At 41.4% G+C, this 15,679-nt stretch overlaps 1 protein-coding gene across 3 annotated transcripts in view; it reads left to right on the top strand.

Annotated features, from left to right (window-relative positions):
* Rapgef4 (Rap guanine nucleotide exchange factor 4) overlaps positions 1 to 15,679 on the top strand; it is a 306,154-nt gene that overhangs the window by 254,634 nt on the left and 35,841 nt on the right. For all 3 annotated transcript variants that reach the window (XM_070020789.1, XM_070020798.1, XM_070020805.1), the window contains 2 exons: positions 11,733 to 11,883; positions 15,408 to 15,496. In XM_070020789.1, the coding sequence (XP_069876890.1) occupies positions 11,733 to 11,883; positions 15,408 to 15,496 (240 nt within the window). The remainder of the gene's footprint in view (positions 1 to 11,732; positions 11,884 to 15,407; positions 15,497 to 15,679) is intronic.

Raw genomic sequence — 15,679 nt, 5'->3', positions numbered from 1 at the left:
CACTTTGGGAAGCGTGTGAAAGTATATTATTAAATAGTTTTATTTTAAAAGCAACGAAGATTTAGTTCCCCCAAATACTTTGGACTTTTTGGGGAATCAAATATACTGAAGGAGAGAGTCTTTCCTTCCTTCCTTCCTTCCTCTCTTCCTTCCTTCCTTCCTTCCTTCCTTCCTTCCTTCCTTCCTTCCTTCCTTCCTTCCTTCCTTCCTTCCTTCCTTCCTTCCTTTGTAATCAATCAATACTGGCATGTTTTTCTTTTTCACAATTATAATGCTCTACCAGTTTCTCATTTTCTTGCTCTCCTATAATTCTCTTTGAAGTCCACAGAATGTGTGCTAATGGGAAATTTAAGTTGAACGTGTTACTCAGAGTGAGCTGCAGAAGTGAGATGTGGGTATTTATTTGCCTGGAAACTATATTTCCAAGTAATGACAGCTTAATGAGACTTCCATATATTATATATTCTTTCTGGCTCACATTCAACTTTTCCTCAAGTAAAATTAACACAACTCAGGAGCTCTCTGCACTCTTTTTACTCTACACATGGTGATCATTATAGACCTTTGAGATTTGTTAGAAGGGAATGGAAAACTACTGCTGAGTTCAGGTTACTTATTTTCCAGTGGTGAGCATGTTGATAATCAGAACATGAACAAGGCCCTGACACTAAGCTTGTGCTTTCTGCAAATTCTGATTTCTTCACTTAGTAGCTTGTTTTCTTCAAGATTCGACTGAGAGCATTCAGATTGCTGGCTTTTGGGTCTGTGCCATGCCCAATTAGGAAAAGATGGGCATAAAAGTATTGATAGGGAGAAGGAAGACAAGAAACCCAACAATATAGTCAATCATAAGGCTGGGGACATTGCTCAACTGGTAGAGTGCCTCCTGCACTGTACCTAAGTACTACCTCTTAATAGACTGAGGAAATTTGGGAAGGCTGGGTATAATTTATATTGCCTGGTACCCTCCAACTCCCTCCTGCTTGCTTGGCCCTGTGAGAGTTTAGATTCTCTTCATCCATTTGTTTTGAATCAATTCTATGTATCCGGTGCTGTGTAATACCATTTTATCTTTGTAGGGTCCTGCTGGGTTACTATTAGCTTTATGTAGCAGATGTGGATCCTAAACATGCTCCCACCCCCAATGGAGTGGCTTTCTCAAAGCAAGTGACAGTGAAGTCTTAGCCTGGCATCATCTCACGGCAAGTGACAGTCATCAAGTCTTCGTCTGGAATTTGTCTTTTGTTTCCTTCAGATATATTTCTTTTAGAAGTTTGTTGAAATGCTCAATGACTTTTTAAACCTTGAATTGGAGCTTTAGAATAGCTCTTGACAATGTATGACACAGTACGTATTTATCTGTGCTTCAGTTAGGTAAAACCACGTAGACCAGGTTAAAACCAGAAAGTGTCATATAGGACTTCTTCTATGTATCCTAAAAGTCTCTTGGTGATTTTCTAGGTATATTCCTAAAAAAACCTCTTTCCATTTTAATAGTTTCTCCTAGTAATTCAGACCTATTTTTTGTATATTTACCTGGAGAACGCAGGGACATCAGTGAGAAGGCCTCACAGTTCCATTCTGAGGGAATAATCAAGAAGAGGCTTTAGGCCTATGGACTAGTGCAGCCAATTCTGTCCAGTAGAACTTTTCATTGTGATGGAAATGTTTTAAGTTTATGCTAACCCAGCAGTGATTTAAAATTAGAAACTGTGAGGAACGAAATTTTTCAATGTAATTCTCATGAGCTTAAACTTCCAACGCCACATAGGGTGGCAGCTACCAGATGAGACAGTGAAAGTCTAGTTCTTAGATATGGTTCGTGATGCTGGGGGCCAGGGGAGCCATTCCACATCCTGTGAGCAAAAGGAGGGCTCTGTCCCCAAGGCCATATCTGAGTATGTGCTCCTGTGTCACACTTATCCACACTCCTTTCCCTCCAGGAGATGATATATAAGCTCCCTACATAAGCTGGGTTTTTCTGGGCATAAGCAAAATAAACGAACTGTGCCCAACTTAAGGAATAAAGTGAATCATCAGAAGACAGTAGGACAACTCAGAGAACTGAAGAGATTTTTGGAGAGAAGAGAGCATAAGGGCAGACATTAATGGTCTTACTGTTGGGGGTCTCTCTGCTCCAAAACTCTTAGGCCCTTCCTCACCTCTTTTCTATATCCGTGGGAACAAGGGTCTAGCTGACCTTTTTGTCACTCCACATCTTGGTCAATTGGAGGCACAGTACTTTCCTGCATAGTTTCACAGAGACTGCCTGCCAAGAAAAACAGCTAATGTACCAAACAAGTGACCAATTGGCAATGAGCAAGCAAATCTAGCAAATACATTGCTTAGCAGTACTTCCATAGGCAACAGGGGTATAGGATGTGAAATTGGACAAGTGCGTTAACCCATATATTTTCAACATACAGTATAAAGACAGGAAATTACGTAACCACATTCTGATAGTCAGCTACTTTGCCTGAGTGTTTTAAAGTACTTAATGTCTCTGACTTTTCATAACGGCTCTGTAGAGAAGTCATTATTTTTTGCCACTCATTTTCCAAATCAATACACTGGGATAATGAAAAATTATGATTTGTTCAGAGACAGGTAATTACTACTACAGAAAAGATTTGAGCCCTGAGCCAGTGACACCTATTTCTGTCCTTAATCCACATTGTAGGTCTCTTCCAATTTTGCTTTTAGCATGGGAAAAGATGGTAGAAGAACTCTGTTTAACATTAATGTAGCAGGCCTTTTATGTGCTAATGAGAGACTCTCTATTCATTAGATACACTTTGGACATGATCTGACCTGTTGAATACAAGTGCTTTATAATGAGCCTGAAAATCATATTTGTTCGATTTCTATACTTTTCATTTCTAGCTTTTTAAATCTTTTTAAAAATCCTCATTTAAAAGTCAATTCCATTTTCCTTTAATCTTAAAAAGAAAATTAAAATAGCCTGTGTATAACCCTATCAGCTCTTAGGTGTAACTGTGGGTTAACAGTTTGGTGTGTATTCTTCTGGTCTTTTCTCTATACACATAAGTATATGCTTCTAAATGTGAAAATGGGATCGTACTGTGATTATGCACACTCTTTCATCAAACAGTATTTTATGAGTATCTTTCTTAGCCATTAAATATTTTCCTATACCAGTTTTCTAAATGCAAAAGCTTTGACAGCCTTAAAATATTTTCACTACAAAAAGAAAAAAATCTCAGCTGACACAAAAAGGAGAACAAAATTTACCTCATCTCTCACTGATTACTATGAATAATTTTATGAAGAATATTCCAGAATTCTGGAACAAATTCTGAAACATTTTCCTTTGGGTGTTTATTGCTAAGTTACTCTGCTGTTGTCTGAATTTTTCTGCTTTTATGATCAAACGTTACCATGTCTCTCTCTCTATGTATGTATGTGTGTATATATATGTAATATATATATTATATGTGTGTATATATATATATATATATATATATATATATATATAGTTCTTCTCAATTAGGAGCATTTTCACATCATTTACTTTATCTTTCTAAGACCTATTCCCAAATATGAGGCTAAAGAACTGCAGGATCATTTATTTCATTTGATATACAGGAGAAATCAAGGCAGGAAGTACAAGTTGCTACCTGAGATTCTGCATCTAGTAGCACTGTTCGGAGGATGACAGGGTAGCTCTAATGTGATTGTGACTTGCAGTGGACATAGTGGTTGACTCCCCAGTCTACATGCCATCTTAGGTGGTCACTCTGGCCACTCATAACAATTGGCTGCCCTTGTGAACAGCTGCTTCTCAGATTGCAGGCTCAAGCTAAACTAGGCCAATTTAATTCAAGGAGAGGCTTCTTTGAAATGAAAACATTTTGAACTTTAAGATAGAATACATGAAGCCTGTAACCCCAATTGCTAGCAACAACTATCTTTCAACTATAAGGGAAATGTACCCTAGGATAAAGCTGAAATAAGTAGACAGTTTTGGTTTTTTTTTAAAAAAAGCATGAAGTCTATGATGACATTACCAGCATTGAGACCAGTTCTGAATCGTATCTGGCCAATAGTTGTTTTTGTTGTGCTGGGTTTTTTTTTTCAATTCTATCAGGGAATACTGGTCAGCTACAATGAATACTTTGGGACAAATTCTTACTGCAGCTAAAAGAATCTTAAGTGTTGAATTGTTTACATTTAAACTTATCAAAATTTAGACATAGCTGCAATTTTAGTTGAATGTTTTATGGTAGCCTACTAATTCTCTTTGGTTTGGTAGTCAATAAAAAGTTATGCTTTAGGAATGGAAATGATTTATTTAGTTTTCTCAATTAAGAAAGATAGAGTATGGGTTTGGCATTAAGTTTCAGCTAATATTGCTTTTTGTATATTTGTCCCTACACAGACAGAAATAAATACAATGTTCCTAAGACAGGGTCTCTATCATTTATACCTCTGTGAAGTTGACCTGGAAATGTTGTTCTTATAAGTTGGGTAGGGTTCTCAAAGAGCAATGCACATCAAAATTTGCTTTATATGCAGATGTAAAGGTTAGAGCAGCATTAGGTTTAAACTCTGCAGACAAGGCTAACTTTTTAGTCTTCAGATTTATTTTCTTTAATAACCTCATATTTGATAGAGGACAAATGGTAGCCCCACACACACACTTTGATTCAATAAAGTGATTTTTACACCCTGATCAGAGCCATTTCCTTCTCAGATGTGTAGATGGATGGCTTGTTTCCACTAAGCTAGACTTGATTTGATGATGATATGAAGGTGATTTCTTCTTAGAAGAAAATAACTGCCTTAGCATCTCCTAGATACTTTCTTAACTGGAAAGCAACACTATGAGGTATAGACTTTCTTGATCCTGGTTTTTACCATCAGGGAATTTGGGATTGAGCAGCTAGCCAATTTGCCAGATTACATAGCTAATAAATGTTAGAAGAAAACTTGAATCCAGGCAGTGTGTTGCACTAGGCCGTATCCTTACTGCTCAGCTGGTTTGAGAGTGCCAAGAACTAGAGATTTCTAAAAACATAGCAAATCCTAAATGCCAATAAGTATTCTGAGCAAGAAATGAAGACACATTGAGAAATGGCCAGTAGCTCAGGCCCTCCTGTGAGCTCAGTGAATGGGAAACACAGGAACGGCTTCTGCTTCTGCTGATCTAGACAATGTCAACGAGTAAAACCCACAAATACAGAGCCTCAGAAAAATTCTCCAACTGCCCACTAGAAATATTTTAAGAGATTTCCAGAGGACGGCCAGTCATAAGGCTGGTGGTGAAGGTGCATTGAGTTCTTCACGTGTGTCAGACAAGTGTGCCGCCTGTTTTCTCCTTTCTTCCTAAACTGTGATCACTGAGGCTGGAGAGGAAACCGAGGCTCTGGTAAGTTCATTAACTTACCAATGATTGTAGCCCTTACCTGGGGCGGGAGCCCTGGGGAATCCCAGGGTATGGAGCTCTAGATGGTCTAACTGCAGAACTTGACCTTGCATTCAGGGAAGGAGTAGAGACAGTGGCCAATGTTCACCTGCACCTACAAAGGCAAGCAGGTGATAAAGAGGCCCCAGGTTCCAGTGGGAAATCTGTAAAAGCTCTGAAGTCAGCTTTGTCTTCAAGACCTGCGTGTTACAGGCTACATTACTCAGCAATTATCCTTAACCTCCTTGAACCCCGGTGTATAATTGGGGTAATTGCACTTGCTCTACCCACTCACCTGGTCGCTGTGAAGATCAAATGAGGTTATGTGTGTGAAACTACATCAAAAACCTTTATGTCTCCTTGACGATTGCCCTTGCTATTGTACTGTTATGCGAGGATGTTGGCATCGTATAGGTGTTGGCTTTGTCATCAGTGGCCGGATGACCCTCAAAGTTTGTTTCCAGCTGCAAGCGCTGATCTTATATGCAAAGCAGGGTTGTTGTTTGCAAAAACATCAACATTGAAGAGTATCAGTTTGAATGTTGATAAGTGTTTTATAAATAGCTGCATAATTAGCATGTACTTACTGCAAAAAGTATACATAATATTTTATTCCCTGTTGTAGGCTGTAATGAATCTGCTGCCTCGACATCCTAGGAGGCTTTCACTTACTTTCCCTGCGATCATTTTAATACATGGAACCATTATTAGCTGAATTAAGAATAAGTAAATGAGCAGTTAAAAAATAGAGAAAAATTACAGGTGCCTGTGGTGAGTAAGATAATAACTAGGTAAAAATATATGAAATAATTACAGTGTTTGAACGGCAGAGCCGGCATGAGGAAAATGACTCAATGCAATGTTAAGGCTGCTCTTGGCAGGGCGGGACAACTGTCACCCGCTCATGGCCTTCGCTGCTTCTGCTCCCATCCCTCACCTGCCCTGAACACAGGGCCCCAGCCAAAGGTCGCAGTGCCCAAGGCGTGGGTCCAGTTCACAGTCACTGTCAGTGTGTCTTCCTGTACCTGCAAGGCCCAGAAGGAAAGTCAGGGTAGATTTGTACCTGATGTTTGGGTATTTGCATAGACTGACTCTACCTGGGGACACCGAGTGCTTTTTGAACTTATTTAGACTTAGATCTAGGATCTGAATTTGACAACTTCACAAAATAGGATGTCAGGTCAAGCAGATAAGATTTTAAAGATATTTTTGGAGGTTTTTGAAAGCTACTTTTGAAGAATTGGGGTATTCTGTATATATATGAGGACTAGTCAGTCAACAAACAAGGCATTTTGCTTTGTTTGTCTCAGTGTTTTGGTGTGCCTGTTACTTTAGCTAGAAATTGTGGAGATTCACAATGTCTTTAAAACCCAAGCCCTGTTCTCAAGGGTTTTGGCTAAGAGAAATCTTTGTTGGAAGCAGCAGCTCTGGCTGGAATTTGAATAGCAGTCCATGTGACAATGTCTGTTAGTTGAGGGGCCCCTGCTTTACTAATGGACTCTGGTAGCAGATGGCCTACCTCACACCCCACCGCTCCTGCTTCTGCCTCTCAGGATAGATAGGCGGCAGCCCTTGCCTTTTGATTTTCCACATGGACTTTTGTCTGCTTTGAAGATTTTTTTTGGCATGCATTTTTCTCCATCTCAAAACAATTTCTGAGCAAACAACTTCCTCCTCCTCTTCCTCCTCTTCCTACTGTGGTGGTACAGCTGCACAGGAAGTGGAGGTGAGAGGATTGAGTTGTTCAAGGCTGATCCAGACAAAAACAAGACATTTTAAGAAAATTTAACTACAAGCAAAAAGACTGGAGTGTGCTCCAGTGGTAGAGCTCTTGCCTGATAAACATGAAGCCCTGAGTTCAAGCCTTACGATAGCCCACAACAACACTAATGAAAACATTCAATAGAGAATTCAAGAAGGAAAAAAATGTTGCCTGTGGAGGGGCCTTGAGATTTGGCTATAAAAATAATCTTAACCCCCTCAGTTCAGTAAATAAATATTCATGAGGGGAAAGGGGAAACTGTGTGAAATAAAGTCGTACCTTTCCCAGAGGGGGGAAAACTTCTCAGAGCCCACGCTCATGACTCATGCCTATAATCTTAGCTACTCAGGAGGCTGAGATCTGAAGATCATGGTTTGAAGCCAGCCCAGGCAGGAAAGTCTGTGAGACTCTTACCTCCAATTAAACACCAAAAAAGCCAGAAATGGAGCTATGGCTTCAGTGGTAGAACACTAGCTTTGAGCAAAAGAGCATCTCAGCCCTGAGTTCAAGCTCCAAAGCACCAACAAATAAAATAAATCCTCAGCATTTATGATAAAGGGGAGGTGTCCCCTCTCCATTCTCTGGCTATGGGCAGTGCTATCTCCCGGGAGGCCAGAAGGTTGCTCCTGGATGATGGGGACCTACACACCTGCTTAGGTCTTCTTTGTGCTCAGCAGCTCTAGAAGGCACAGAGGAAGAGGAGGGGTGGGAAGACAGGAAGGAGAGAAAGGGGATAGAGGGGAGAAGGGAGGAAGGGAAGAGGACAAGAAAAGAGAAAAAATGTCCTTTTTCCCATTAGGTATTTTGCCTCCCAAATGTAGCTCTTCTTAATACTTTTAACACTGAGGCATTATTGGCACTGAGGTCAAGGTCAGCATGGGAGTGGAAAGAGCCCTGTCTATATTGAGAAACCTGCTGTTTACTTGCAGAATAGTTTGGGCCCATTTCCCTTCAGCCTCAATTCTTCATCTATGAATATATTCTCTTCAGGTCTTGTGTGTGTGTGTGTGTGTGTATGTGTATGTGTGTGTGTGTGTGTGTGTGTATGTATGTGTGTGTGTGTGTGTATATTCATGCTATATGTTATGATCACATAAGGGTATCGTATAAACTGGCACACTGTAGCATATTCAAAATATTGTCTTAATCTGTCCAACTATGTACTCTATTTCTCATTATAGACAAAACTAGATTTCCACATCAGGAAAGAGGACAAGAAAAAAATCTTTGTCCTGACACACAGAGACATACCAAATTCAATGCTCTTATCCTGTCACCCCCTGGATTACTCTTAGCTATACCTCTGCTACTGCTGTTCCAACGTAGGAACATTTACATTGCTTCCTTGTGTCCACATCAAGACAACCTGTGTAATGAGACTCACATCCGTTGGATGCCAGCCTGGTATTTCAAACCACCACGTTAGCTTTGCACAACCAGAAAAGACTCAATATTCAACAGAACATAGGCCCATTGCATCGCTGTGTCTTCCTCAAAGTCATCTCTTTATTAATTGGTGAATCTATTTGAATTATTTCTTTACCCATGACTTATAAAACACTTGGGTTATTTACTTGAATAGTACATTCACTTAATTGAAAATGCATTTGCTTCATAAAAACCACATGTCCTATTTTACAGCTACTTATCTAAATGTAGGCTAAGGGCTCCCAATATACCAACTCAATAAATACTTCATTTCCTTTGTGTGGTATGGCCATCTGCAGGTGACTCAAGTTCATGTTGCATGTGTCATGAACTATGGTTAAGATCCTAGTTTCTGTAGTTAGTCAGGGCACCATGAGATATTCTTTTAAAGCTGATGATGACAGATCAAAATTTGTGTTTGTATGTTTTCCATAGTATGGATCATCATTCCCAGGCATTCTCTCTGAGCTGTAGAAAAGCAGAGAGAGGGAAGATGCCTAGACTGAGAGGGGGTCAAAGGTGGGGATCATGGTGTGCCCCAGTGGCATCTCAGTGGCTGGCTAAGAGAGTGAGCTTGGCCTACCAGGGACTTTATCACATTATCTACTTAGTTTTCAGAATGTTTGTCGACACTTACTAAGGCTAGTGTTCCCCCGCAACCACACCCATGCCCCATCTATCTTACTCATTTCTTCCCTGTTGGCTCCTATGGCTCAGACATAGCAATAACAAAATAGTTAGCACTTGCCAAAGCCTGGTGTAAGTCAGGTTTTCACATGCTTTAATCTATTTTCTGTTGCTGTACTAGCATGTCGGAGACTGGGTAATCTATAAAGAATATAAAAGTTTATTTTGTCACAGTTCTGGAGGCAGGAAATCTGAGATCAGGTGGCTACACCTCAGCCTTCTGGTGAGGATTCCTATCATTCCACATGTAGCAGAAAGCAGAAGGGCATGTGAGCATGTGCAAAGTGCACAGGCAGTAGACAAAGGAGCCACCTTTATAGAACATCCCACTCTTGTGAGAATCCTACATTCCCAAGAGAATGAACTCCGTCCCTTAAGGAAGACATTCGTGCTCGACTCTGCTGTGCTAAGGAATGAGGTCTAAACATAAACTTTAATGAGAACAAACCCTACTCACACCATCACCCTCACAAGCACAGGCTACACAAAACAACCCGAAAGGCAGCATATTTTTATTACATTATTCGTGGGTGATGGTCTACCTTGCTTGAGTGTTATTAAAGTGGCAGCTGAAAGGGAAGCTGGAAATGACTTCATTCCACTTCTCATTCTTAGGTGAGTCAGTGAAGGTCTGAAGCTACTTAGTAAGTGACTCACCCAAGTCGTATTGCTAGGTGATGGTGCAAAAGACTAATTTTTGAGAAAGAAAATCCATGTTAGACATGCAGACAAGCAAGAGACCAAAGGGTTAATCAGAGCAGAAATAATTCTCACATCAAGTGATCTTTCTTCCTTTTTTTATTGTAAGCTCAGAGAGAATTGTAGCAATACAGGTTGAGCAATTTTCTTTTTTTATGAATCTCCTGCTCAATTTATGAAAGCCATTTTGCAACACATTTACATGCAGTAAACCTTTGCTTTAAGGTTCTGTCATTTACCTTGATCATGATTATTTACGGTGCTTTTAGAAAGGCCCTGTGCTGGGCTTGCACAGCACTGCCAAGGCAGCTTTCTATGGTGCCTTTTAAGTAAGTTGTGGTTATAAGCTAAGACATGGCTGGTCTTGCAGCTAGCTAGCTGTGAGGCTCGGGAGGGTTGCATAATGGGAACAAAAGTAGCTGGATTCAGGAGTTGAAACCAACTCTACTTTCTTGCTGTGTAATCTTGATCTTTTCCGGTCTTTTCATGTCAGTTGGACCACTTGTAGAAAGGAAATAGCATTTCTATCACAAGACTATGGAGCAGAGCTTAACCAACCAAGGGATCTTGTGTGTGAATCACAGTGTAAGATTCAAATCCTGAGTTGTTTTATGAGCTAATTGTCTATAATAAGAACTATGATAAATTGCTGAAAAAGGAATGGCAGGGTTAACCTAACAAGCTTCTTGAGCGTCTACTCTACTCCATGCCAGAGTGCAACCAGAGCAGGCTTTTTACTCTAGAAACATAGTCACCCACTTAAATATTTGTTCTACTTGTAAGTAATCAAAATTTCTAGGTAAGTTATTATGCTAAGTATAAGACCAACGTTATACCATCCCAATGCTCAAGTAGATTATAATTAAGATAGTCAGCTGGGGGCCAGGGGCTCACGCCTGTAACTCTAGCTACACAAGAGGCTGACATCTAAGGACCAGAGTTTGAAGCTAGTCTGGCTAGATAAATCCATGACACTGTCAGAACTGGACATATTGCTCAAGTGATGGAGTGATAGCCTTGAGTGAAAAAGCCAAGTGAGAGCACAAGGTTCTAAGTGTAAGCCCGAGGACTAGCACATGTGCATCCACATATGCACGCAAACACACACGTACACATACAAAGATGGCCAGCCACTAATGCATGAATTGCTCATGAAATAGGTTGTGGTCCTAGACAAGAGAAGAGTCTATGAAGGGTGTCTAAGGCTCAGAGGATTGATTGGCTGGAACCTTTCTCTTTCCAACATGGGGTGAGTTTCTCTGCTACCAGCCTTCCTTGCCCACAGTACATTTTGTACCAATGTGGTCTTAGCAGGACAAGATGCCCACTTAGAAGGATTTAACCAAAATTCATATAGTGAAGGGGATTATAGAGATGTGGCAGAATTATGGGGCCCAATAAGAGGTGATAAGGCCCCCCCCAAGCAAGGTGCCAGCAAGTGGCATCACCCTCCCCACCCCCAAGGTAGTGATACACTGGTAGATATCTCGAGAATCCTTGTCAGCATGGATGTCCATGTCAGCCTGAGTTACCAAGGGTCCTCACACTTTTTGGCACTGATGCTGGATTTATGTGGGATTTTCTTGGAGGCCCAAGACAGGAATTTCTTCCACATAAACCGGGGACCTTCACTTTCTGCCCTTGCAAGAAGAGAGATGAGTATGCAGTGGCTCAGCAGTGTGCAGTGACTCAGTATACAGTGACACAATGTCTTCCTTAACTCCTTGGCACTTACCATGCACAGCCTTCTCAAGGTACTGAACAGGAGAAAATGGATTATGCCCTCAACAATAAGAGACGAGTCATCCGCCTGGTTTTGCAGTGGGCCGCCACATACGGAGACCTCCTACAAGAGGACGACGTGGCCATGGCTTTCCTGGAGGTGTGTGGGGTTGTCCCTTTGTCCCACAATACAGGGGTGCATGACAACTTCCCTAGGCAAAGTGGAATTGCCAGTTCTAGACTTTAGGAACACATCCATTCATCAGAAGGGTGTTGTAGAAAGGAAAAACATTGCTGGGCACCGGTGGCTCATGCCTGCCATCCCAGATACATAAGAGGCTGAGGTTGGGAGGATCAAGGTTGCAAGGCAGTTTCAGGCAGAAAAGTTCAGGAGACTCCATCTCAGCAGAAGAAGCAGGGAGTGGTAGTACCTAGCTGTCATATCAGTGATAACAAGAAGCCTAAAATAGGTGGGTCGTAGTTCAGGCATGAGCCTGGGCAGGAAAGATGATTCTTTCTCAAAAAATGACTAATACTACTCCCCCAAAATGGCTAAAGTCATGATTCAGTGGTAGAGAATCTGCCTAGCAAGCAAAAGGCCCTAAGTTCAAACCTCAGTACTTACAAAGAAACAAAACCACCGTCCATATCCTGCCATTGTAATTCAATAAGTGTTTGAATAGATTTGTGTGTTCTATTCGTTATGCTTTATTCAGTTGTAGTAAAGTTAGTACCCATCATTTTGCAGTCTGCTCTTTCTACTTTATTTAAATAATTTTCCATCTCACTCGTCTTAGTGATAGAAATTTCTTTTTTTTTTTTTTTTTTGGTCCAGTCGTGGGGCCTGAACTCTGGGCCTGGGCGCTGTCCCTCAGCTCTTCAGCTCAAGGCTAGTGCTCTACCACTTGAGCCACAGTGCCACTTCCGGCTTTTTTCTTATGTGGTGCTGAGGAATCGAACCCAGGGCCTCAGGCATGCAAGGCAAGCATGCTACCACTGAGCCACCTTCCCAGCCCAGTGATACAAATTTCTAATGACTATCCGGTAGCTATGCCACAGAGAGGTTTACTTGTGCCCATATTGTTGAATGTTTGTATCATTTTATCTTTTCACCTTCCTAGAATGATTGTGCAGTGAACATTGCTATGCAATTAGGACAATCTTGTCCCTTGGTGGTATCTCTAGAAGGATTACTAGATCAAGCTAGAGGTAGTTTTGAATGAAGGGAAACAGATCATCTTTTGGAGGAATTATTAGGACAGGAAGCTGGAGGCCATAGGTCATTGTGAAGACACATTGTATACCTAGCAAGCATTCCTTCTAGCTCAGCTGCCCATTTCCTCCCTATGGCTGTGTCCTGTCATTTTTAATCCTGGATTGCAGATTCCCCCAACTGGCCATATATGTGAGGGGGGACGGTCCCCAAGACCCCCAGTGGAGGCCTGAACTGTAATAGTACTCAACCAACATGGACGTACCTGTGATAAAGCCCAGTTTATAAATGAAGGACAGTACGAAATGAGCAACAACAATAATAAAGAATCATAACAATACATTGGGCTAAAATTTCTGAATGTATAAATTATTTCATTCTAGACTTTTCCATTCAATATTTCCAGAGTATAGTTGGTGGTGTGTAATGCAAGAGCACAATTAAGGAAGACAGCTCTGTCCCTCTGTCCTGTACAACCCAATTCTTTTTGGTTAAGCAGAAGGCAGTGTAGCTTCTGTTTCAGGGTGGTTGTTTTTTTTAAAAACTGATTTTGACAGTACTCAGTTTGAACTCAGAGTCTAAAGTTCGTTAGGCTGGTGTGATACCACTGAGCCATACCTCCAGCTCTATTTTTCACTGTTGTGTTTCTTTAGTATAGGGTCTCATTTCCCATTTGGGCACGTAGCTGAGTCATGATCCCTTCCTCTCTGGGATTGTTCCCTCCATGGAAATAGAGTCTCATGGACTTTTTTTTTTTTTTGCTTGGGATGACTTGGTACCTTAGTCAGGTATAGGTTGAGAAGGATCTTGTGAACTTTTCTGCACAGGCTGGCCTTGAACCCTGATCCTCCTCAGCCTCCCAAGTAGTTAGGCTCATGGGTGTGAGCCACTAGTACCAGGCTTGTGTTTCAGACTCTTACAGTCTGTGTGCTCTAAGATGAAGTCTCCTAAAGAAACATGCTCATATTTCTTTCATGTCATTTCAAGTGTGTGGGGGGGGGGTGGTGGGGAGAGAAGGACTGTGGAATCCCTCCAGGGTGTGGAGTAACATACCCTAAAAACGTAAGGGATGAGGTGACTTGGGGGTCATGTGTTGAGGGAGCTTTGAACACAAGGCCATTTTATGAGCGGTGAAGCCAGCACTGCTGTGATATTTGTGGTCTGCTGTGGAGGCCGCTGCTTCTGAGTGATGTGGGCCACAGCTGCTTCTGCTGCTGCTGGGTGTTCAGACCACTCCCTGGAAGTCATTGAAGAGCCCTGGGCCAGGGGCCCCAACTCAGCAAAAACTAAGCAAAGTGTTGAAGGCCATACCTCCATTGTACCACAATGGTGGTAAATATTAAACAAATAACAAATACTAAAATAACATTTAAAATGAGTATCAAAATGTTACTATAGCCAGGCATCTTTGGCTTACATTTATAATCCTAGGTACTCAGGAGAATGAGTTTTGAGGATGCAGGTTCAAAGCTAGCCCAGGCAGGAAAGTTCATGAGACTTTTATCACCACGTAACCACCAAAACAGCCAGAAGTGGAGCTGTGGAGCCAGTGGTAGAATGCTAGCTTTAAGCAACAAAGCTTAGGGACAGTGCTCAGGCTCTGAGTTCAAGCCCAAGAACTGGCACAAAATATTTTTTTCCACTAGAAAACTGAGGTCAATGAAACATCCTATTGTTTTGACACCAGTGGCCCATTTCTGCCTCCCCAGCTAGAGAAGATGGAAATAGGGTTGATCTCAGTTCCAGAAAAACCTGAGCATAAAGGTTATGAGATCTTCCCATCTCAACAGAAAAAGATGGGCATGGTGGTACACAGCTGTAGTCTAAAGAGGAGAATCATGATCCAGACAAAGCCTGAGTTCAAACCCTAGTATTGCCAAAGAGTGTTTTTAAAGTGTAGAATTTAAAATGACCTGTTTCAAAGCACTCACTACATTGCCTTTCAGATAAATATCACTCAAATAATTTGTTTGTAGTTTAAAATAGAAAAACATATCTAATATAAATTTACCATTTAGCCAATTTATGTGTATGTATGCACATACTCACATGCAAGTGTTGGGACTTGAACTCAGGGCCTGAGCATTGTCCCTGAGCTTTTTTGCTCAAGACTAGTATACTACCACTTATGCCACAGCTCCACTTCCAGCTTTTTGATGGTTACTTGGAGATAAAAGTCTCTCATGTTTTTCTGCCTAAGCTAGTTTCGAACCCGGATCCTCAAATCCCAGCCTCCTGAGTAGCTAGGATTATGGGCATGAGCCACCAGCTCCTGGCCCACTGAGCCATTTTTAAGTATATAATTCAGTGACATTCATTTTATTGCAGTGTTGTACCATCAACACCTTTGAATCATGGTCTGGTGCTTCTTATGCAAATGAGATAGATAGAATCATGCCTCTGTTGCTCTCTACAGAAGTGTACAAGCTTTGTAGTTCTTATTAAAAGCCTGTGACCTTTGCCAATTACAGGAGTTTTATGTGTCTGTATCAGACGATGCCCGGATGATTGCTGTCCTCAAGGAGCAACTGCCAGAGTTGGAGAAGATTGTGAAGCAAATGTAAGGAAGGGCTTGGCTTTGGGTGTGCTCTCACAAGGAATGTCTGCCTTGCCATCAAAAGAGCTTCCCAAAGGTCTTCCAACAAGAATGATTAGAGATAGCCTTTCAATGACTGGCCACACAGGGTTCTGATTGCCAGATGCACAGAAAGATCTAGAACCATGGTTAGCTGTCTTCCGTCCT

Source organism: Dipodomys merriami, unplaced genomic scaffold (genome assembly GCF_024711535.1).
Source record: "Dipodomys merriami isolate MVZ:Mamm:240054 unplaced genomic scaffold, mDipMer1.0.p SCAF_1, whole genome shotgun sequence".
Lineage (NCBI taxonomy): Eukaryota > Metazoa > Chordata > Mammalia > Rodentia > Heteromyidae > Dipodomys > Dipodomys merriami.
This window is presented reverse-complemented; position numbering and strand designations above follow the sequence as displayed.